Consider the following 25,401-nt stretch of genomic DNA (forward strand, 5'->3'; position numbering starts at 1 on the left):
AAGCTGCCATTTGATTCAACAAAGTTAGTGGGTAAAAGGGGCAGCCAGTTTTACTTTCAGTATGTATTTTAGCAAAGGAATGGTAGGGCATCAGATAGATTAATTCGGTGTGTTATGCAGTAACCCAAAGCCTATTGAGCTTGAGAAACACTGTGTCAGAATGCACTCAACATGTTAAAAGTTATAAGAAATTGGCAGCAAAGAAATCTGTTTAACTTATCCACTGTTTCCCCAACTTGTTTGATCAATTTTTCCTTCCTTCCTTTTTCTTTTTTTTTTTTTTTTTTTTTTTTTTTGCTGTATGCGGGCCTCTCACTGTTGTGGCCTCTCCCTTTGCGGAGCACAGGCTCTGGACGCGCAGGCTCAGCAGCCATGGCTCACGGGCCCAGCCGCTCCGTGGCATGTGGGATCTTCCTGGACCGGGGCACGAACCCGTGTCCCCTGTGTCAGCAGGCGGACTCTCAACCACTGCACCACCAGGGAGGCCGCCTTTTTCTTTTTTTTTTAATGACCATATACCTGGGGGGTGTTAGGCCGAAGTCTAACAAACCTTGGGGCCATGTGGTCTTTTAAGATGATTTTGAGTGACCCTGCACTAATCCATGATGTGTGGACTTCATGGCTTGATTCACAGAGAGTGGTTCTATTTCTCTCATCTCCAAGCTGTTGAGGGATATTAGACAGCTTTCCCGTGGCAGGTATGGCTGTTCTCCTTTTATAAGGAAAGGAAACTCAGGCTCAAGGAGTTATAGCACTAGTGAGTCATGGAACCCCTGAGAGCTATCTGATGCCCAAGTCCATGTGCTCTCCCCTGCATGACACCGCTTTCTGGAACATTCAGCGTTGTCTTTCTGGCAGGGACTGCTTTGGTGTGCTGGATTGTGAATGGTGCATGGTAGACAGCGATGGCAAGACCCACCTGGACAAATCCTACTGTGCGCCCCAGAAAGAATGCTTCGGGGGGATCGTTGGAGCCAAAAGCCCCTATGTTGATGACATGGGAGCAATAGGTATGTTTTTGGGGAACCCAGAATAATTTGATTCTTGAAAACATATTTTCTTGCCTCTATACTAGGACAAAGATCTTAAAATAATTCTCTACCCTACTTCCCTGATTTCTTGGCCAGTAGTTTTTCGTTGCAAAACCAAGGCAAATAATTACTTTCAAAGCTGGCTAGCTATACTGTGCAGAGTAAGCAGCCATCTTTCCTGCCAAATTTTGCAAGCCTGGAATTCATTCCCATTAAGCTTGTTCTGAGAAATATCAGGCCTGATTTCTGAGCAGCTGAACTGTGGGGTTGTGTGAATGTGAATGCCAGCTGTCAGAAGCATAGGGCTGGCGATGGGCAGAGTGACCCGTGCATTTCGCTTTCCTGCTGCTACCTTCCCTCACAACTTGTGAAGGCAGAAATCTTATGGCTACAAATTATTATTTAGGTCCTTGAGGTCGGCAAGAGCCAGAGCTATCCAGTGCAGTGGGGGGTGGCTTGGGGTGGGGGACAGGGACACTTTTGGGAGGAACACCACTGGGATTAGGCCCCAAGACCTCAAAAATACTACCTGCATACCCACCCTGAGATCTTCTCAGTGTCTTTCTGGAATTACCACAAGCTCCTCAAGCTTAGTTGGCAAGTGAAAAGATACTTAAGCCTTTAGTTAATGCCTTTTTTGACATCTCCCCACATTAGCCTGTCTGTGGAAGAAAAGCTTTTCCTATGTGAGGAAGGCTTCTGAGCTCTAGTATGACTACCGGACCAGGTTAGGACACGGTTGAAGTGACCTTGCTCCAAGAAGTCACTTTATGTGCCCACCTGCAGTTTCCTGTCTGAAAAGTGCAAATAGTGTCTTAAAGGGAACCCAATATGCTTTGAAATTTTATCCTTTTTGGAGGTCACGTGACTGAGCCACTGAAATAAATGACACGATGTAGAGTAAATATGTGCTAAGAGACCCACGTTGCCCTGCCTCACCTCTGTATTAAGAGTAGTGCACAGCCCAGGGCTGGGCCCTTGGACTGGGCACTGCATGTGTAAGGGATCCTCAGCCACTCGCTTATTTCACAAGTCCTTGCCAATTGTGTGCTCTGCAAGCAAGCAACATTTCATCCGAGACCCAGAAATTAAAGGAAGCCCTGTTCCCACATCCTGGTGGGTCTTCTTTAAGGGATTCAAAGCTTAAAGCAGCCGTTCTTACATATCTTCACTAAACCCCTTCCCACTGCATTCCTTCCCATCTCACCCCTGTCCCCATCTCCTGCTACACTTGGGAAATCTTTATGAAGGACATCTGTTTGTTTATATTTTAATGAAGGTGATGAGGTTGTCACATTGAACATGATTAAAAGTGCCCCTGTGGGTCCAGTGGCTGGAGGCATCATGGGCTGCATCATGGTCTTGGTCCTGGCCGTGTATGCGTACCGTCATCAGATTCATCGCCGGAGTCATCAGCATATGTCTCCTCTTGCTGCCCAAGGTGAGCTCGAAAGGAATCCCAAAGCTCCCCCAGGAGGCAGCAGGCTCTCAGGGTTGTTCCAAGGGGAGAAGGACAGTAACCAGTTGTAAGCCTTTAAGCGACTGTTAAGACCAGTGCTACATTTCCTGCTACCGTGGAGTAGATTCGGAGGTCCCCAAAGCCTGCTTCCCTCCTTTAGTTCACAGCTCATTCTTTAGGGCCTAAATCCTGCAAGCCCCATTTGATTCCCCAGAAAATCCCTAGATTATCTCTCTCCTTACACAAGCGTGAGCCCGCCATAGCTTGCCTCTGGAATAAGCCAGTCAGGGGAGCTGGGATGCTGAGTGGGAAATGTTGTTCTTCACTAAGCTCAGATATGCTGCCTTTGCTGTTCCGAAAAGACGGGCAGACCAAAGATACCTCAGGTCACTACTGGCAAGAACATGAATCTGTTCTGTTGCAGCTATTATTATATTGTGTGAATGACCACACATTCAAAGGAATGGTCACATCTCTTAAAACAGGATAAGGACTGTCCAACCTGGATAAGGACGTGAAGTCAGATACAAAATGATTAATTGGTAATTATGGCTTCCATATCAAGAGTTAAATGTGGTATCTGTGCTCGTTTGCAAGGAACAAAACCATTTAATGACCATCCCCATCCTCCCTAAAAACCCCTTGGGATGTGTTACCCTGACCTTTGTGGAGATAAGCCTCACTCATCATTTTTCCTGGACTTGGTCAGGAGCCTGGCAGCAGTCATGATTAGTTGATGTTGGAATATTTCAGTGTGGTCGCAATCCTGTCGGGGGATCATGGATCGTGTTGTCTGATTTAGTAACTGAGCTGACCACAAAGCTCTTTCCTCTTGGTAAGGTTTGGTGTGACTGAGGATGACTGCCGTCCAGTGTAACCTTAGGCCTGGCCTTTTATAGGATTCTGTAGCACCATTTTATCAGCACAGTCAGCCGTGGTTTTAGACCCCTTCCTTCCATTTCAGGTACTTGAGGAGAGGATTAAAGACCTGTTAGCCTCAATCAACATCTTTTCTCCTCTGTCTCCAGAAATCAATCTCAGGTGCCCCTCTGGATGATTCACCTCTTGTTCTCTCTTCTGATTCCTGCTCCCTCCTCCTTTAAAAAAAAAAAAAAAAATGAGATGGGGCATCAGTTCATTGATGGAATGCTGTCATCCAGTCATCAAATGAGCACTCTGCAGGGCATTAAAGTGGGTGATTTTGTTTGATTAAATAGTCATGTTTCTCTCTTTTGAATGATGGGTAGAAATGTCAGTGCGTATGTCCAACCTGGAGAATGACAGAGATGAAAGGGATGATGACGGCCATGAAGACAGAGGCATCAGTGAGTATCCAGGCTGCCTCCATGCAGAACGTGGCAGCAGGAGGCTAATCCAGAATAAATGTGCTTTCTCGTATTAAAGTTTAAGATGCTTTGGCATGATGGGGTTCTTTTTTTCCCCCATTTTCATTAGGAATAAGCATAGGTATTTGCTTTGTTCTAGTACATCTCAAAAGATTTCAGGGTGTTCTTTGTTGCATTAAGTACTTTGGCCTAAAACACCTTACTCTTCCCTTTCTTTCTCCTCCTCATTACTTTCCAGTATAGCATTTTAGAAAGGGAGTCATCAGGTATGCATTTCTTTTAAATCCCTTAACTAATGTATACAACTCAGGGGGAAGAAAAAGAACATTTCTCTTATCAAAAGAGAGCTCCATGTGTGTTGAGATACTTTGGCCTTCAACTATACAGAGTATATCTCCTTGATGCATGTTGGAGATATGTCATTAGGGAGCTCTTGCTGTCCCAGTCCTAAAACCAACTCCCCTAATCCTCAGAATTGTTAAAAAATTACTCATTCTAGCTCTGCAAGGAATAACTCCCCCCATCATGTGAAAGAGCCTACTTAGCGCAAATGCGCTTGATACAATAAAGATACTGGCCTAAGAGTGACTAACCATCCTTGCCTTCCACAGTCAGCAATACTCGATTTATAGCCGCGGTCATCGAACGGCACGCACACAGTCCAGAAAGGAGGCGTCGCTACTGGGGTCGCTCGGGAACAGAAAGTGATCATGGTAAGGTCTGGCTTCCTGCGCTTGAGGCCCTGAGGACCCTGGTGCACTTATGGGCCAATGCTCACAAGTTATTTATGCATAAATAACCCTTCTCTCTCTTTCCTGTTCCATGCTCAGGTAAATTATTTTGACATAGTTTTCCAAAAAGATACATTCCAACATGAAACTTTTATAAGAGCCCTAGGAGAGTTTGGCTTACGGCTCAGCATTCCCAAGCATATCTGAGATGACCTCTGGGCACACAGATTGCCTCCTGGGTTTTCTCCATGAATAAGCATCCAGATCATCTCAGTGGTACCTGCTTACCCATTCACTGAGAACCAGTGGTACCCCACTTGGTTCTCAGTGAATCAGCTTACTCATAGGTCCTGCTGCCCAGTGATGTTGGTTGGCAAACACCAGCATCGACAAGGGCTCTCTTGGCCACATACTCTCAGGGCCTGGCAAGAATCCATGCTGTCATCTGGCATCCCCTGCCCTGACCTCCTGCCTGGCCTGGAGCCCCAGGGAAGGCTTCACCAAAGAGACAACACTTACCCTGGGCCTTGAAGGATGATTAAAGAAAAACGAGGGACAAAGGATATTAGAGGCAAAGGGACTGGTGTGTACAAAGTCATGGAGGTGCCTAAAGTGCCTGTGAGGTGCTCGGGAAGGGTCGGGACTGAGTTGTGAAGAGACACTGGGTGCTAAGTGAGCTACCAATTATCAAGTCCACGGCTGTACCAACAGCATGGCCACCATGTACCTTCTCACCTTCCCAGTGCCCGTATGGCTTATTGTCACAGAGAACAGCAGATGTGTCCTACTGTCTAGGCATCCCTGCCACTGTTGCACAAAAATATAACAGAAGTGTACATCCTTTCCTGTAATTGTCAGATCTTTTTGTTTTTCATATAGCTGTTTAATTTTCCAGAAATCTTTCTTTTCTTCCCAGAATCAGGTCTTTTTTTTAATGCATAAATAATGCATTTATGCTTTTTTTATTCTGCTTTCTCCACATCTACCCTGAAAAAAAAAAAAAATGTCTTCAAGCAGTGTGCTTCCACACCTGTGCTAAAAAATGCAGGAATAGATGTTCATCAAAGCAACCAATGTGGCCTTTTACACCACAGCCAGATATTCAAACTCCCTTTGGAAAACAGGAGAAGCCAAAGGTCTGATTTTTAAATTGGGGACTCTTAATTTGGGCTCTGAATGACATTGTTCCCACCAACTAAATAGAAACTTCTGGTTTCTATGGAGAGTCAAAGCAGAACTTAAATTTCTCAGTTTCTTTGACTTTCTGCCTTTTTTCCAGAAAAACCTTTGAACCTGCATAAATTCATTCTGCCAGGCAGTTCTGTGTCTCTTCTCCTTTGAATAATAAAACAGGTTTGAGGCTACTAAAGTTCAACAGAAATAATTTCTTATTCAGCAGAAATACTGAGTTCTTTCTCTCTCTCTCTCCCTGTCCGTCTCTCTCTCCCTCTCCCCCACCTCCCCTTCTCTTTCCCCTGGTAGAAACTGCTTCAGTACAAAATTGGAATTCTGAGTGATGTTTCTAATGTTCCATTAGCCCTCCCATCATCTTAGTAAAAATGGCATATGAAGCAACAGCTGAGATAAAAGGAATAGTGCAGTGTCAGCACCCAAAAGCTAAGGAATCTAGCTAAGGGCTTGCTTTCTTTCATTTTTCACAATAATTGGATCCCTGTTAGCCCCAGAGTTTCTCATGCAGACAGAATGCAACGCCAGAAGACGTGGAAGACATTGACATTCCACGTAATTCCAAAGGCACCACAAAGTCAACAGCATTTAACCGAGTGTTGTCATATCCCTGAACCTGTATGGTGGGTCACTAAAAGTGGTGGCATCAAGCTAATGTCCCTGTGGTACCTAGAGGATAAACCATAGGTACCCATTAAACACGGAAATCGGGTCTAGTTCTTTCGTGGCACATGACTTGCTCAAGCGTGTGTTCTCTTATTTGGTGAAGGTATCAGGCAGGCATCTGCTGTTTGCTTGGCAGAGAGGAAGGAGTTGGGGAAGGGGGCGGGATGGGCCTTATTTCTGCCAGGCAGCGTGGTATAGAAGAGCTTATGAGATAGGTCAAGCAGGGCTTCCCTGGTGGCGCAGTGGTTGAGAGTCTGCCTGCCGATGCAGGGGACACGGGTTCGTGCCCCAGTCTGGGAGGATCCCACATGCCGCGGAGCGGCTAGGCCCGTGAGCCATGGCCGCTGAGCCTGCGCGTCCGGAGCCTGTGCTCCGCAACGGGAGAGGCCACAACAGTGAGAGGCCCGCGTACCGCAAATTAAAAAAAAATTAAAAAAAAAAAAAAGATAGGTCAAGCAGAATTCACTTGGAATCCCACCTCTCCCCTTCTTTCCAGGTAGTGAGACCTTAGTGAAGCTACACGGACCTCAGTCTCCTAATAATTAAAACGGGATTAGAAATTCCTCCCTGGTAAGGTTGTCGTGAGGATGAAGCGAGATAACACATGGCAGGCATGAGCTCAGAGCTGACCTCACCTCCATACCCACTCTGCCCTCAAGGAATTGATAATCCAGCAGGAAACTGTAAATGCATGCATGTATTCACAACACTGATAAAAGGCTGAATTATGACAGCTTCCTTAAAGAAGTGGAACAAAGAAGAAGATGGGGAGAGAGTTCACTTTTATCTGCAAGTAAATCATGTAAGACCCTGGTGGGGAGAGGGGACACGCACAAAAGGAAGCCTCAAAAGAATAAAAGATACAAATATATAAGTATGGAACAGACCAGACTTTCATGGTATGGTTCAGAGTGGTGATATTCCCAGAATTAAAACTAAATGTTACCAAGCTAAACTTGGAGACTCCAGGCTGCATTTTTAACTAGAAATATTTCATGTGGCCAACAGAGTTTTGTATTTTAAAAGAACCTAATTTTTAATTTTTGTATCTTAAAAGAAAACTACTCAAAATAAGAATGGTTTCTGAAAAGTAGAATCATTTTTATCAACGTTCTAACACATGTAGAATGATTGTTTTCCAGCACTTGACTATTAACTGTTACACTCTGCTTTGCCCATTATTTCTCTTGAAAATATCATATTCTAACTAATCAATTGGCCTTTTTTTTTTAAGAAGATGTTGGGGGTAGGAGTTTATTAATTAATTAATTAATTTTTGCTGTGTTGCGTCTTCGTTTCTGTGCGAGGGCTTTCTCTAGTTGTGGCAAGCGGGGACCACTCTTCATCACGGTGCGCGGGCCTCTCACTATGGCGGCCTCTCTTGTTGCGGAGCACAGGCTCCAGACGCGCCGGCTCAGTAGTTGTGACTCACGGGCCTAGTAGCTCCGCGGCATGTGGGGTCATCCCAGGCCAGGGTTCGAACCCGTGTCCCCTGCATTAGCAGGCAGATTCTCAACCACTGCGCCACCAGGGAAGCCCCAATTGGCTTATTTTTAAGTTAAAAACCACCAGTATGTATTTATTCCTTGTGAGTCTGTGTTTTAGTTTCCATCTCATTAGAAACATTAAAAATGTACATTAAGCACCATTTTTTTCTTTGTAAAAGGGAATTTTTCCCCTAGCGAAGTAAATTCCAAAAGACTTAAAACGCAAATGCTGAACCTTGAAAATCTGGTCAAAAACTATGTAGTGCACCACGAAACCATTTTTAGAAGTGCAGAGATATTCTCCTGCAGTTACTCGCTGTGACCACAAAGGGGTGATGACCACAAAGGGGTGAGTGAGTCCCCAGAGGGGCCTAACAGCCCTTGCCATCAAGAGGGTTTTCTTAAGAACTGTCAGATAAATACATTAGCAGAATGCCAAAGAGCAAAAGCCTAATTTGACTCTTCTATTCCGTATGGATGCCAGGCCTCCTTCCTGAAGCCTGTTTCTCCTTGAAATTGGCTTTGCAGGAATTTCTCTGCATGCACCTTTGGATAGTAAAGAAGTCTTTCTTTGAAAGTATTTGTAAATGTCCTCTGTGTCTTAAATGGTGCTGCTTCCTGCATGAGTCAGAGACCGCGTCTGTCTTATGCATCACTGTGCCCAGCACTCCACAGAATTGCCTGGCACTGAGTAAACACTCATTTAATTTGCTAAGTGAGAGCACGTGTTTGGCTTTCTCCTGCTTCTCTGAAACATGCTACTCCCTCCCTCCAGATTTCCATGAATTACTGAGATAAGAGGAAGCCTGAGTAAGTTACAGAGGGGTTGAGCGATAGTGTCCCACTGAGGAAATAAAACAGAATTGCCCCAGAGGGGTTCCCTTCGGAGGGGTCCCTGCTGGGATTCTCATCAGAAAGCACCAGGAGAAACGGGGCTGCCCCCGAGTTACCTTGGGAATGGCTGCAAGGTCACCGCCCACCTGGGCCTGTGACCAGCCAGGTTCAGAGCACCCCTGGACTCTAAGTCAGAGCTCCAGGCAGGGCCCAGTGAATCCTAGAATGTCTTCATTATTAGATGAGACTGGTAAAATGTCACACCAGACAGAACCACAGATTGCTGAAAAAATTATGTGATTTTTTTTTAAGCACGTGCTTTGTGTAAGGTGTAAGTCCTCGTACTTTAAGAAATAGTTTGCTAATGGACAAGACAGCCCTATATTTTTTTGTAATATGGTTAAATCTAAGATAGGGATGTGCACAGAATACCGTTTAAACTCACAGAAGAGACACCAGAACCCCTATAGGTTGGTATGACTGGGTGGGGTGGATGTTGGTTGGGAAGGTTTCCCAGAAAAGACCTTCAAACATAACGTGAAGCACAACAGCAAGATAAGGGAAGGTGGGAGGGTGAGGCAGGCAGAAGGACCACTATGAATTTTACACCACGAATGTGAAAATCAGCTGTCAGTTCCGATGGGTGCTTGTAAATGAGCAGAGTCAGGAAGGCATCCAGGAGGCAAGATGAAGACAGCCTAGCACTAAAGGTTGGCTAAAAATAATCGACACAGACACTGAGATTTTGCTAAAATGTGTTTTCTAGTACTTTAGTCTCTTATGTGTAGAACATTTGTAACTGAGGTTTTAAAGCCTACATTACATTCTAGACTTAGCACTACTGAAGCTGAGAATCTTGTTCTGGCTCCTGATCTCTTAATCTTGGGTAAAGGCATCACTGTTCCTCCAGCATCTGAACCTAGAAACCTCAAGGATATTAACCCTCTTGGCATCTTCACCAGGAGGTCCATTTGGTCACCAGAGCCAGCCCTTCCCTGAACTTGAACAGCTGCTCGCTCCACTTAAACACGGCTAATGTCCCACTTCACGGCCTTGCCGTCTTCTTGGGCCGATGCTCAGTCCCCTGTCCTCCGAGCCTCAGATCCCTCCTTCCTTGTGGCCAGCCTCCTCATTGCTACAAGGGCTCATCTTAAAGCACACGTTATGTTATTGCCATCTACCTTCCCCCTGCCCTTTGACCAGCCTTGCTGGTCTGGTCTCAGCCCGCCTGTCCAGCCTCATCTCTTGCTCTTTTCTCCTACACGTGAAGCTTTTCCCCATTCCTCAAATCGATGGAGCCTTTCGGTCTTCTGGTCTTTGAATATGCTCATCTCCCTGCCTGAAGTACCTTCCACCCCTTTCTTCACCTAGTGAACCCCTCTCTCCCGTGAGGGCCACCTCATGGGTCACTTCCTCCAGGATCCTAAGCCAAGTTCATCAGCTTTGGTATTCCTTTGTAATGCCTCTGGTTTCGCACCTGTGTTTCCCCTTCTTGACTATGGGCTTCTCAGAAGCTGGGGCCTCACCTTACCCCTTTTTCTGTTGAGCCCCTAGCCTGGCATCTGGCACCAAGAGGGCATTCAGTAATGCTGGACACACAACAACGAACTCTCCTTCTTCTGTCCTGATTTATGGCCAACGTGCCTGTTTTTCTGGCTGGGTATCTCTACATATGTTATTCACAAACTCTCAAAATCGAGATGTGCAAAAACAAAATTCGTTACCTTCCCAGAGACTCAGGATCTCGGAGTCACCCTCTCACCATCCTGACTGTAAGTTGCAGTCCTCTTTAACCACCCCTCACCTCCCAGCCCCCCACATCAAATTGCTGATGAACTACTACTGTTTCCACCCCCCAGAGCTGTCTGTCCAATCCCATAGTTTTAATTCAACAACTCCCAGCTGGGCTGTTGCAATAACCTCCTAACTGCCTCCCTCTCTCTCCTTTTTATTCAGCCTCCAAACTGCCACCAGAACTCTCTCTCTTTTTTGTATATATAAATTTATTTATTTATTTTTGGCTGCGTTGGGTCTTCATTGCGCGCAGGCTTTCTCTAGTTGCGGCGAGCAGGGGCTGCTGTTCCTTGCGGTGCACGGGCTTCTCATTGCGGTGGCTTCTCTTCTTGCGGAGCACGGGCTCTGGGCACGCGGGCTTCAATATTTGTGGCTCGCTGGCTCTAGAGCACAGGCTCAGTAGTTGTGGCGCATGGGCTCAGTTGCTCCACGACATGTGGGATCTTCCCAGACCAGGGATCGAGTCCACGTTCCCTGCATTGTCAGGCGGATTCTTAACCACTGTGCCTCCAGGGAAGTCCCAGAACTCTCTCTTTTTTTTATATATATATATATAGCAGGTTCTTATTAGTCATCAATTTTATACACATCAGTGTATACATGTCAATCCCAATCGCCCAATTCATCACACCACCACCACCACCCCCTGGCCGCTTTCCCCCCTTGGTGTCCATACGTTTGTTCTCTACATCTGTGTCTCAACTTCTGCCCTAAAAACCAGCTCATCTGTACCATTTTTCTAGGTTCCACATACATGCGTTAATGTACGATATTTGTTTTACTCTTTCTGACTTACTTCACTCTGTATGACAGTCTCTAGATCCATCCACGTCTTAACAAATGACTCAATTTCGTTCCTTTTTATGGCTGAGTAATATTCCATTGTATATATGTACCACAATTTCTTTATGCATTCGTCTGTCGATGGGCATTTAGGTTGCTTCCATGACCTGGCTATTGCAAACAGTGCTGCAATGAACATTGGGGTGCATGTGTCTTTTTGAATTATGGTTTTCTCTGGGTATATGCCCAGTAGTGGGATTGCTGGATCATATGGTAATTCTATTTTTAGTTTTTTAAGGAACCTCCATACTGTTCTCCATAGTGGCTGTACCAATTTACATTCCCAGCAACAGTGCAAGAGGGTTCCCTTTTCTCCACACCCTCTCCAGCATTTGTTGTTTGTAGATTTTCTGATGATGCCCATTCTAACTGGTGTGAGGTGATACCTCATTGTAGTTTTGATTTGCATTTCTCTAATAATTAGTGATGTTGAGCAGCTTTTCATGTGCTTCTTGGCCATCTGTATGTCTTCTTTGGAGAAATGTCTATTTAGGTCTTCTGCCCATTTTTGGATTGGGTTGTTTGTTTCTTTAATATTGCGCTGCATGAGCTGTTTGGAGATTAATCCTTTGTCCGTTGATTCGTTTGCAAATATTTTCTCCCATTCTGAGGGTTGCCTTTTCATCTTGTTTATGGTTTCCTTTGCTGTACAAAAGCTTTGAAGTTTCATTAGGTCCCATTTGTTTATTTTTGTTTTTATTTCCATTTCTCTAGGAGGTGAATCAACAAAGATCTTGCTCTGATTTATGTCAAAGAGTGTTCTTCCTATGTTTTCCTCTAAGAGTTTTTTTTGTTGTTGTTGTTGTTTTATATTTACTTTGGCTGTGTTGGGTCTTCGTTTCTGTGTGAGGGCTTTCTCTGGTTGTGGCAAGTGAGGGGCACTCTTCATCACAGTGTGCGGGCCTCTCGCTATCGTGGCCTCTCGTTGCGGAGCACAGGCTCCAGATGCGCAGGCTCAGTAGTTGTGGCTCACAGGCCTAGTTGCTCCATGGCACGTGGGATCCTCCCAGACCAAGTCTGGAACCCATGTCCCCTGCACTGGCAGGCAGACTCTCAACCACTGCGCCACCAGGGAAGCCCCCTCTAAGAGTTTTATAGTGTCCGGTCTTACATTTAGGTCTCGAATCCATTATGAGTTTATTTTTGTGTATGGTGTTAGGGAGTGTTCTAATTTCATTCTTTTACATGTAGCTGTCCAGTTTTCCCAGCACCACTTATTGAAGAGACTGTCTTTTCTCCATTGTATATCTTTGCCTCCTTTGTCATAGATTAGTTGACCATAGGTGTGTGGGTTTATCTCTAGGTTTTCTATTTTGTTCCATTGATCTGTGTTTCTGTTTTTGTGCCAGTACCATATTGTCTTGATTACTGTAGCTTTGTAGTATAGTCTGAAGTCAGGGAGTCTGATTCCTCCAGCTCCGTTTTTTTCCCTCAAGACTGCTTTGGCTATTCAGGGTCTTTTGTGTGTCCATACAGATTTTAAGATTTTTTGTTCTAGTTCCGTAAAAGTGCCATTGGTAATTTCATAGAGATTGCATTGAATCTGTAGATTGCTTTGAGTAGTATAGTCATTTTCACAATATTGATTCTTCCAATCCAAGAACATGGAATATCTCTCCATCTGTTGGTATCATCTTTAATTTCTTTCAACAGTGTCTTATAGTTTTCTGCATACAGGTCTTTTGTCTCCCTAGGTAGGTTTATTCCGAGGTATTTTATTCTTTTTGTTGCAGTGGTGAATGGGAGTGTTTCCTTAATTTCTCTTTCAGATTTTTCATCATTAGTGTATAGGAATGCAAGAGATTTCTGTGCATTAATTTTGTATCCTTCAACTTTACCAAATTCATTGATTAGCTCTAGTAGTTTTCTGGTGGCATTTTTAGGATTCTCTATGTATAGTATCATGTCATCTGCAAACAGTGACAGTTTTACTTCTTCTTTTCCAATTTGTATTCCTTTTATTTCTTTTTCTTCTCTGATTGCCATGGCTAGGACTTCCAAAACTATGTTGAATAATAGTGGTGAGAGTGGACATCCTTGTCTTGTTCCTGATCTTAGAGGAAATGGTTTCAGTTTTTCACCATTGAGAATGATGTTTGCTGTGGGTTTGTCGTATATGGGCTTTATTATGTTGAGGTAGGTTCCCTCTATGCCCACTTTCTGGAGAGTTTTTATCATAAATGGGTGTTGAATTTTGTCAAAAGCTTTTCCTGCATCTATTGAGATGACCATATGGTTTTTATTCTTGAGTTTGTTAATATGGTGTATCACATTGATTGATTTGTGTGTACTCAAGAATCCTTGCATCCCTGGGATAAATCCCACTTGATCATGGTGTATGATCCTTTTAATGTGTTGTTGGATTCTGTTTGCTAGTATCCTGTTGAGGATTTTTGCATCTCTATTCATCAGTGATATTGGTCTGTAATTTTCTTTTTTTGTAGTATCTTTGTCTTGTTTTGGTATCAGTGTGATGGTGGCCTCATAGAATGAGTTCGGGAGTGTTCCTTCCTCTGCAATTTTTTGTAAGAGTTTGAGAAGGATGGGTGTTAACTCTTCTCTAAATGTTTGGTAGAATTCACCTGTGAAGTCATCTGGTCTTGGACTTTTGTTTGTTGGAAGATTTTTAATCACAGTTTCAATTTCATTACTTGTGATTGGTGTGTTCATATTTTCTATTTCTTCCTGGTTCAATCTTGGAAGATTATACCTTTCTAAGAATTTGTCTATTTCTTCCAGGTTGTTCATTTTATTGGCATAGAGTTGCTTGTAGTAGTCTCTTAGGATGCTTTGTATTTCTGCGGTGTCTGTTGTAACTTCTCCTTTTTCATTTCTAATTTTATTGATTTGAGTCCTCTCCCTCTATTTTTTTTTTGTTTCCTTGGGGTTTTTTTTTTTTTTTTTTTTGCGGTATGTGGGCCTCTCACTGCTGTGGCCTCTCCCATTGCGGAGCATAGGCTCCAGACGTGCAGGCTCAGCGGCCATGGCTCACGGGCCCAGCCACTCCGTGGCCTGTGGGATCCTCCCGGACCGGGGCACGAACGCGTGTCCCCTGCATCGGCAGGCGGACTCTCAACCACTGCGCCACCAGGGAAGCCCCTCCTCTCCCTCTTTTTCTTGATGAGTCTGGCTAATGGTTTATCAATTTTGTTTACCTTCTCAAAGAACCAGCTTTTAGTTTTATTGATCTTTGCTATTGTTTTCTTTGTTTCTATTTCATTTATTTCTGCTCTGATCTTTATGATTTCTTTCCTTCTGCTGTCTTTGGGTTTGTTTGTTTTTCTTTCTCTAGTTCCTTTAGGTGTAAATTTAGATTGTTTTCGTGAGATTTTTCTTGTTTCTTCAGGTAGGCTTGTATAGCTATAAAGTTCCCTCTTAGAACTGCTTTTGTTGCATCCCATAGGTTTTGGATCATCGTGTTTTCATTGTCATTTGTCTCTAGATATTTTTTTATTTCCTCTTTGATTTCTTCAGTGATCTCTTGGTTATTTAGTAACATATTGTTTAGCCTCATGTGTTTGTGTTTTTTACATTTTTTTCCCTGTAATTCATTTCTAATCTCATAACATTGTAGTCAGAAAAGATGCTTGATATGGTTTCAATTTTCTTAAATTTACTGAGGCTTGATTTGTGACCCAAGATGTGATCTATCCTGGAGAATGTTCCATGCGCACTTGAGAAGAAAGTGTAATCTTCTGTTTTTGGATGGAATGTTCTATAAATATCAATTAAATCTATCTGGTCTATTGTGTCATTTAAAGCTTCTGTTTCCTTATTTATTTTCATTTTGGATGATCTGTCCATTGGTGTAAGTGAGGTGTTAAAGTCCCCCACTGTTATTGTGTTACTGTCGATTTTCTCTTTTATAGCTGTTAGCAGTTGCCTTATGTATTGAGGTGCTCCTATGCTGGGTGCATATATATTTATAATTGTTATATCTTCTTCTTGGATTGATCCCTTGATCATTATGTAATGTCCTTCCTTGTCTCTTATAACATTCTTTATTTTAAAGTCTATTTTATCTGACATGAGTATAGCTACTCCAGCTTTCTTCACATTTCCATTTGCATGGAATATCTTTTTCCATCCCCTCACTTTCAGTGTGTATGTGTCCCTAGGTCTGAAGTGGGTCTCTCGTAGACAGCGTATATATGGGTCTTATTTTTGTATCCATTCAGCAAACCTGTGTCTTTTGGTTGGAGCATTTAATCCATTCATGTTTAAGGTAGTCATCGATACTTATGTTCTTATGACCATTTTCTTAATTGTTTTGGTTTGTTTTTGTAGGTCCTTTTCTTCTCTTGTGTTTCCCACTTAGAGGCGTTCGTTTAGCATTTGTTGTAGAGCTGGTTTGGTGGTGCTGAATTCTCTTAGCTTTTGCTCGTCTGTAAAGCTTTTGATTTCTCCATCGAATCTGAATGAGATCCTTGCCAGGTAGAGTGATCTTGGTTGTAGGTTCTTTCCTTTCATCACTTTAAGTATATCATGCCACTCCCTTCTGGCTTGTAGAGTTTCTGCTGAGAAATCAGCTGTTAACCTTATGGGAGTTCCCTTGTATGTTATTTGCCATTTTTCCCTTGCTGCTTTTAATAATTTTTCTTTGTCTTTAATTTTTGCCAATTTGATTACTATGTGTCTCAGCATGTTTCTTCTTTGGTTTATCCTGTATGGGACTCGCTGCGCTTCCTGGACTTGGGTGGCTATTTCCTTTCCCATGTTAGGGAAGTTTTTGACTATAATCTCTTAAAATATTTTCTCTGGTCCTTTCTCTCTTCTCCTTCTGGGACCCCTATAATGCAAATGTTGTTGCGTTTAATGTTGTCCCAGAGGTCTCTTAGGCTGTCGTCATTTCTTTTCATTCTTTTTTCTTTATTCTGTTCAGCAGCAGTGAATTCCACCATTCTGTCTTCCAGGTCACTTATACATTCTTCTGCCTCAGTTATTCTGCTATTGATTCCTTCTAGTGTAGTTTTCATTTCAGTTGTATTGTTCATCTCTGTTTGTTTGTTCCTTAATTCTTCTAGGTCTTTGTTAAACATTTCTTGCATCTTCTCGATCTTTGCCTCCATTCTTTTTCTGAGGTTCTGGATCATCTTCACTATCATTATTCTGAATTCTTTTTCTGGAAGGTTGCCTATCTCCACTTCTTTTAGTTGTTTTTCTGAGGTTTTATCTTGTTCCTTCAACTGGTACATAGCCCTCTACCTTTTCATCTTGTCTATCTTTCTGTGAATGTGGTTTTTGTTCCACAGGCTGCAGAATTGTAGTTTTTCTTGCTTCTGCTGTCTGCCCTCTGGTGGATGAGGCTATCTAAGAGGCTTATGTAAATTTCCTGATGGGAGGCACTCCAGAACTCTCTTTGTAAAATACAGAAATGATCGTGCTATTTTTCTGGTCTGCTCAAAACCTTGTAAGTTAAAGTCTCTCCTCCATCTACCTGCTAGCACTCATCCTAGCCACGTGGTGTAAGAATAGCCTTGTGTTTCTTCACCTCTTGGCCATACTCGTCTGTTCCTTTACTCCTAGCCACTTCACCAAACTCCTACTCATCCATTTAAGCCCAACTAAAGTATGAGTTCTCCTGTGATGCTTTCCCAGTCCTCCAGCCAGAATTAGTTAAGGCCTCTGCTGGATTTCAATTAAACCTCCATTATAGCACTTACCATTATCTGCACTAGAATAAGCCTAATTTTGTAAATATGTGTCTCTTACTCAGTGGTGAAATCCTTAAGGAAAAGGGACATCTCTTATTCGTGTTTCATAGTCTCTCCTTTCAGCCTCCTGATGGTCTTCAATAAATGAATAATTGAACTGAGCTATGCTTGTACTTGTTTTATTTCTCAAGCACTAGTGTATCAGCTCCTTGTGCAGGGATCAGGTTTTCGTCTCTGGGTCTCCTGCAGTGCCCAACACAGTGTCTTATACATAGTAGGTGCCTGATAAATATTTGTTGAGTGGGACTGAAAGAATTATGTTGTTTGAACAACATTTCATTGAGGACTGAGAATTGCCTTTCTCATTTTTGCATGAAGCATAACATTTTCAACCACAAACTATTCCTGCTTGGTTAGTATGCAAGCACGTCAGTTTTGCAGCCATGGATGTGACTAGCGCTACCTACGGGTGAGTGCTGATTGATGCTAACTGTAGATGCAGTGGAAATATTAATGAGCTGTCACTTCTCAAAATTCTTAAAGGGGATTTTTTTTTGCAATATTTAAAAACATGCCAAGGTTCTTGGAATGAAGTCCTTTGATCAGCAAGGGCATTTTCTTTTGAAACATGTATTACTTAGAATACCAAAAGAAATTAATCTTTAAATACAGTGAACCAGCTTACACAGAGAATAGCTGATTCTTTTGCTAGTTGCTATGAATGTATGCAGAGTTAGTGTTTTGTTAGGGACTGGAACTCAGGCAAGTTCATTAACCTCTCTGATCATCATTTCCCTCACCTGTAAAATGGACATTAAAATATGTGCCTTGTTAGTGTGTAGGAATTACATGGCACCAGGGCTGCCATGGTAGTAGCTGTTTTTGTTCTTACTGTGGCCTCACATTCAGGCATTTTGAAGCTGTTTGTTTTTGCCCCTCAAAAATAAAAAATAGCCTTAATCTTATCTCAGGGAAAAGTGTAGGAGGATATTTCCCCAAATGTCAGTTGTGGGGTCTATGGATCAGAAAGGATTGGGGTGATTTTTGGTTTGGTTTTGTTGGTTTGGGCATTTGGGGAAAGGGTTCTTGTTCGTATTGTCTAAAATGATTATGTATTTATTGTGTAATTGCTTTAAGGCAAGAGCTAACAAAAGATCTCTTTAAAAATAAGTCACTTCGAGGTCTGCTGACAGTCTGCAAACGTTGACACTTATGTAACACAAAGGTAGGAGCGCCTCCCAGTGCCCCAGAAATCTGCAGTGACGTCTCCTCCCTGCATCTGGAAGCTCTCAGCTGCCTGTTTGTTGTGTTCATCTTCTAGGTTACAGCACCATGAGCCCACAGGAAGACAGTGAAAACCCTCCGTGCACCAACGACCCCTTGTCGGCTGGGGTGGACGTGGGAAACCACGATGAAGACTTGGAGTTGGACACCCCACCTCAGACTGCTGCCCTCCTAAGTCACAAGTTCCACCACTACCGCCTTCACCACCCCACACTGCATCACAGCCACCACCTGCAGGCGGCCGTGACCGTACACACTGTCGACGCGGAATGCTAACCTCCTCACCTCCATCAGAAGATGAGATCTGGGAGATATGGAATGTTCTGGAGGGAGAAAGAGCCAGCATCAAATCCACTTGTGTCTGTGCTTTGTCTAGAGTCGTTTAACTCGTTTTCCTGCCTGTTAACATATTTCAAAACAAGAGAAACAACGACAAAATCACATTTGTGAAGATGCGAGGCTGGTGGTGAAATGGAGGGGAAGTAAGTCTGATTAATGAACCTGCCATAATACCAACGGAATGAACAGAAGCAAACCTCTAAACAGAGATGGAACCTACAAATGAAACATTGGGAGCCTTGGTTAAGCTGAGCCAGGGGAATGTTCCGAGGAGCCCTAAACATTCGGCTCTCCTTAACTGGAAGAGAGAAAAATATGTTCCAGCAGAGACTGGGAACGTGGCACATGCAGAGAGAAATGTGTGCTTTGAAGATTTCACCTGGTTTCTTAGCGGTACCTAGATACCACAGTTGCTGTATGGAACTCGTGTTAAGCTCTAAATGATGCATCTCAAAATTTCTAAGTAAAGGATTATTTTTCTACTATTTATTGAACTTTCAAACATTCTCAAACTTTGGGGGAAAGAAAAGGAAACACATGAGAAATTTTCACCAATTATCCCTAGCTGTTTTGTGTATAATGAAGTGGTTCTTTGATTAAGGAGTTCTAGATCTTATTTAACTGATACCATCCCACTGCCTCACTCCACAAAAATGGGGAGCTGAAGAAATCTTTCTCTCTGACTTGTTTACATACATTTTCTTTAGAACATCATTTCATGGAAATAGATCTTGATTTGCAATGCAGTATTCTTTTCTGTGTTTGACACAGGTAGTGACAGAGGTGGTGTGGAGGCAGAGGAATCCAGGAAGCTTTTAAAGAAATGTTATGTTTCTTTTTAACTAATTTCCATTTCCCATACAGTGCTTTCCTTAGGTTTCTACGAAACCTAATATTACACCCCCAGCCTTTCAGCTAAAGGAGGGTTGGATTTATTCTCCTTATTTTAGAGACTATAAATTTTTTAATGTCCCATTTTGATTCTGAGAATATTGAACGCATAAAGGAAGAAGTTTTTCAAATTCAAAATTTTGATTCCTAAATAAAGATTTCTTTTGAAATCATAGTTAAAAGCTGCTGCCAGTCATCCAAGAAGATACCCACCAAACTGCTTTGTGATGTATACAGAGGGTAATCAAATCTGGCTAATATAACATGGGGCATTGTAATTTTATAGTAGTGTTCTAATTACAGTGATGTATTTTAGATTCACATTTTGTGATCCAAATATGTTATAAAGACATTCTTGCACCGTGTGTGTGGTAAATCTCCATTTATATGTAGTTGGAAAAAATTCACTGAATAATGTTTTAATGATAGGGTATTACGATATAATGTAAAAAAAAATAAAAGTGGTTCTTCAGCAGTACAGAAAGTAAACTATATGTGTGCTATCAGGAAACCTCTTCATACTGTGTATAAAATTGCAGTCTAGTGAAATAAACTGTATGAACGGACAGTCTTAGTGGCTATAGTGATTTGTTAATGGACCACTTCTTGTGCCTCAAGGCAAATTATATTCACTTTGTAACCTAGCAGATCAGTTGCCAAACTGAAAGTAGGCCTCCTTTCAGTGCCACAGTCAACTTCAGGGGCTTCCTGACCATCTTGACTATGCAAAGAAATTTAAGACTCTAATGGGATGAAATTAAAAGCAAATAAAATGTGTGGAGCATAGCTCCCCCATTCTGAGCATCTAAATTAGTGTCATTAATAATAAATAAATGGCTCTTCTCTAACTGCTGGAGGGAATGAATGACTTTCCTGTCTTCCCAGAATATCAAACCTCTCCATGGAACACTGGGGTCATTTCTCAAGTTGAGAGTCTTTGTGTTATGACACTAGCCTCTTGGTGGAGGAGAACCTGGTTGTTTTCAAGAAAAGAATCACAAAACTTAGAGCTTAAAAAATAAAATACGGATAGCCTACTCAAAGACAATGAGAGAAATGTATTTTGTGTCTTTTGTGATAAGAATCTCTCCCCATCCTGAACTTTCAGGGAAAGTGATTGAATACTTATACGTGAATAAGAACATAACCAAGTTTTGCAGTTCCTGGAGAATATGACATACAGGTTTGTGCAGTTTTGGTTGAAGTTTTGATCTGCTAAGTTACCTTTTTGTCTTCTTCCCCAAGCATTGCATATAATGTTGTTTAAACATTTCTTGTTTGTGTTCTTGTTGTTATTTAAAAGGAAAAATAAGGTTTTGGAAATTTTTCATCATGGCAATCAATATTGGCTCCTTTTGCCCCACAGATTACATTGCTTGTTTGTTTTTGTTTGTTTTCTTTTTTTGTTGTTTAAGTAATTTTTATTGCCGCATAGTTGATTTACAATTTTGTGTGAGTTTCTGCTGTACAGCAAAGTCAATCAGTTATAATATACATATATACACTCTTTTTTAGATTCTGTTCCCATATAGGTCATTACAGAGTATTGAGTAGAGTTCCCTGTGCTATACAGTAGTTTCTTATTAGTTATCTGTTTTACGTATAGTAGTGTGTATATGTCAGTCCCAATCTCCCAATTTATCCCTCCTCCCCCTGTCCCCCTTGGTAACCATAAGTCTGTTTTCTACATCTGTGACTCTATTTCTGTTTTGTAAATAGGTTCATTTGTTCCATTTTTTTTTAGATTCCACATATAAGCGATATCATATGATAATTGTCTTTCTCTGTCTGACTTCACTCAGTATGACAATCTCTAGGTCTTCCATATTGCTGCAAATGGCATTATTTCTTTGTTTTTTATGGCTGGGTAATATTCCATTGTGTATATGTACACAATACACATCTTCTTTATTCATTCTTTCGTCGATGGACATTTAGGTCACTTCCATGTCTTGGCTATTGTAAATAGTGCTGCAGTGAACATTGGGGTGCATGTATCCTTTCAAACCAAGTTTTTCTCCAGATATATGCCCAGGAGTGGGATTGCTGGATCATATGGTAGCTCTACTTTTAGTTTTTTAAGGAATCTCCATACTGTTCTCCATAGTGACTATACCAATTTACATTCCCACTAGCAGTGCAAGAGGATTCCCTTTTCTCCACACCCTTTCCAGCATTTATTGTAGGTTTTTTGATGATGGCCATTCTGACCAGTGTGAGGTGATACCTCATTGTAGTTTTTTGGTTTCGTTTTTCTTTGTAGGTAAGTTAAAGCTATTGTGTCTTTATTTTTGGCATTTTTTTCATCTTTATTTTTTTAACATCTTAATTGCTTCACAATGGTGTGTTAGTTTCGGCTTTATACAAAGTGAATCAGACAGCTTGCGTCTCCCTCCCACCCTCCCTATCCTACCCCTCTAGGTGGTCACAAAGCATCTAGCTGATCTCCCTGTGCTATGCAGCTGCTTCCCACTAGCTGTCTGTTTTACATTTGGTAGTATATATACATCCATGCCACTCTCTCACTTCATCCCAGCTTACCCTTCCCCCTCCCCATGTCCTCAAGTGCGTTCTCTACGTCTGCATCTTTATTCCTGTCCTGCCCCTAGGTTCATGAGAACCTTTTTTTTTTTAGATTCCATATATATGTGTTAGCATACAGTATTTGTTTTTCTCTTTCTGACTTACTTCACTGTATGACAGACTCTAGGTCCATCCACCTCACTACCAATAACTCAATTTCGTTTCTTTTTAAGACTGAGTAATATTCCATTGTATATATGTACCACACCTTCTTTATCCATTTGTCTGTCAGTGGACACTTAGGTTGCTTCCAGGTCCTGGCTATTGTAAATAGAACTGCAATGAGCATTATGGTACATGACTCTTTTTGAATTATGGTTTTCTCTGGGTATATGCCCAGTAGAGGGATTACTGGGTGGTTTGGTAGTTCTATTTTTAGTTTTTTAAGGAACCTGCATACTGTTCTCTATAGTGGGTGTATCAATTTACATTCCCACCAACAGTGCAAGAGGGTTCCCTTTTCTCCACACCCTCTCCAGCATTTATTGTTTGTAGGTTTTTTGATGATGGCCATTCTGACCGGTGTGAGGTGATACCTCGTTGTAGTTTTGATTTGTATTTCTCTAATAATTAGTGGTGTTGAGCATCTTTTCATGTGCCTCTTGGCCATCTGTACGTCTTTTTTTTTTTTTTTAGATTTTTATTTATTTATTTTAGCCACTCCATGCGGCATGCAGGATCTTAGTTCCCTAACCAGGGATCAAAGCTGTACCCCCTGCAGTGGAAGCACAGAATCTTAACCACTGGACCACCAGGGAAGTCCCTATCTGTATGTCTTCTTTGGAGAAATGTCTATTTAGATCTTCCGCCCATTTTTTAATTGGGTTGTTTGTTTTTTTAATATTGAGCTGCATGAGCCATTTGTATATTTTGAAGACCAATTCCTTGTTGGTCACTTTGTTTGCAAATATTTTCTCCCATTCTATGTGTTGTTACATTGCTTGTTAAACAAGTGTCTTCTGACATCCTGGAGGGGGATCCCATCAATGCCTTTCACTCACTAAGGCCTCTTACCACCTGTAGCCAACCTTGCTTATCAGTGCGGACAAGTACCAAGAGCTAAGGGTGTTCCAGGTCACTTTATACAGCTAGACAAGGAAATTTCCTATTTGTGGCCCCAACAAAACAGGGTTCAGACTCACACTAGTTCTTGTGGCAGACATTCATCTGCTTTTTGGATACATTTATTTTAGAAATTTTGGAAAATGTGTGGTAGTTTTTCTTCCTCTACTTCTTGATTGAATTTGAATGTTCAACTAAACTTCATTAATATTTTTATTTGAAAGACTTTGTCCAGTTCACTCAGACAGACTTATTTTGCCTGTTAGAGTGACTAGTATGTGGAAAGACGTCCTGGAAGGTCACTTAAGCTCATTTCTCTGTGGCAATGGCCTGCTGTAGTGATTACATTTTTTAGAATGTATATCTGCTAGAATAATCAAACACAGCATCCTAGAGGCATCTGTGTCCTCTGGGAACAGAGGAGTGGTAATTTTCCTGGCTGAAATCCAATGCCATAATCAGAATTTTTTTGAATTTTTCAGTAAAAATTTTGGAAGACATATTTCTGTGACTGTTACTTATAACTGTATAAGCTGCTTTGTTTACTAGCCAAGGTGGGTGTATATCAAAATATGTAGATATATAGACATCTGAGATTTTCCTGGTTTTCCTCCAACCTCCCTCTTCAGTCCTAAACTGCTCATTGAGCCTCTTCATCCCTTAATTCAGTGTTTCTTAACTTTTTAAGAATTCATTATTGTCCCCCTCCTAAAAAGAAAATTTTGATTTAATTAAAATTCACCCTAACAAGAGAAATTAAACACTAGAGGGTAAGATTTGTCATGGCTTTGGAGAGCTACAGGCTATTGTAATACCTGATTTCTTTTCCTCCCCTGAGAATCAGTTTTCACCACTTCGTGGGCAGTATCTACACCATTTGAGAATGTGGGCCTTAAAGTTCTGTCCTCAGCCCCCTTTTCAGTACTTCTTGGGAAGGTAGAGCATTGAAGTGAAAGCAGGGGGGCCTGGGACTCTGATCCCAAGCTCAGAACTGTCTTGGACTTCCTCATCTCCCTCTCATTTCACATCTGGTCAGTCGCCAAGTCCAAAGCCTTTGAGCAAACAATATCACTCACCTTCATCCATCCCTTTCCTTTTTTTGTGACTGATTTGTAAGCCATCTATGTATCTCCACTGAATCGGTAGCCTCTAAACTGGCTCCTAGACTCTCTTCTCCAATTTTTCATTCATTCAACAAGTATTCCCTGGGCTCCTACCACACATCCGGCACTGCCCTAGGAGTGAGTGTACAGGAAGGAATTAAACAGCGATCCCTTCTCACACTGCATGTGGAGATGTCAGTGGACAATGGGGCTGGCTCCAGTGTTTATCCCACTCTTCCTCCATTATGAAGCAGTGAATGTGACTCCAAGAACTGACCTAAATCATAGCGTTGGATTTCCTGTTAATCCCACTGCAATCATAATAAACTCATCCTACGTATTTAGTCATAAGCTTAGACTTAAGGCAACCAACATAAGGCATTCCTCCAGCACAAGGGAAGATGTGATCTAATCTGAATCCCACCCTCCCTCTGGATCCTTCTTTGTGTAAGACCATTTGAGTTGACTTTAATACCTGCACCTGAAAGTATCCAATATTGGCATTAAACAAGCAAATACAAAAATATAAGTATAATTTCAAATATGGCTATTTGCTGTAAAGGTAAAGGAAGGGTGGTGGACAAAGTAACCCATGGGGGAGGGTGTGGGCAGGGAGAAAATCTGCTTTAGATTAGATGCTCAAGGAGAGCCTTTAAGAGAGTGATGTTGAAGCTGCTCCTGAAGAATGGGAAAGAGCCAGACAGCAGGGCAGGGCGACAGTGGTAGGCTGACATTTCCAGCTGAGGGAATAGAACATGCAGTGGGCTTAAGATAAGAGGATCGCACCTAGAGCATTGGCTAGCAAAGGGAAAGTGGAATGTGATGAGAATGAAGAGCTAGGAAAACGGGGTCCTGCAGGCCGTGGAAGAAAAATAGTGAGATAAGTGGGAAGCCAGTAGGATCTTTTAAGGAGAGGGTGAGGCTATCTACTCTATATTTAAGAAAGACCATTTTGAGTTGAAAATTATTGTGGAGTAGGTAGCAAAAATGAAAATATTGACAGGAAATCGTTGCAGAAGTGTAGATGAGAAATGCAGGATGATAGCAGTAAAGATGGAGGAAAACAAAGTGGTGGAAAATACATTTTGGAAGCAGAAATGGGGGAG

General features: G+C 42.0%; 1 protein-coding gene across 2 annotated transcripts in view; it reads left to right on the forward strand.

The window, feature by feature from the left end:
- CACHD1 (cache domain containing 1) overlaps positions 1-18,593 on the forward strand; it is a gene marked incomplete at both ends in the record, with an annotated part of 214,788 nt that extends 196,195 nt beyond the window's left edge. For both annotated transcript variants that reach the window (XM_079698610.1, XM_079698611.1), the window contains 5 exons: positions 859-1,010; positions 2,311-2,472; positions 3,738-3,815; positions 4,448-4,549; positions 18,355-18,593. In XM_079698610.1, coding sequence (XP_079554736.1) covers positions 859-1,010; positions 2,311-2,472; positions 3,738-3,815; positions 4,448-4,549; positions 18,355-18,593 — 733 coding nt within the window. The remainder of the gene's footprint in view (positions 1-858; positions 1,011-2,310; positions 2,473-3,737; positions 3,816-4,447; positions 4,550-18,354) is intronic.
- Positions 18,594-25,401: the final 6,808 nt, after the last annotated feature.

Source organism: Hyperoodon ampullatus (genome assembly GCF_949752795.1).
Source record: "Hyperoodon ampullatus genome assembly, chromosome: 2".
Lineage (NCBI taxonomy): Eukaryota > Metazoa > Chordata > Mammalia > Artiodactyla > Ziphiidae > Hyperoodon > Hyperoodon ampullatus.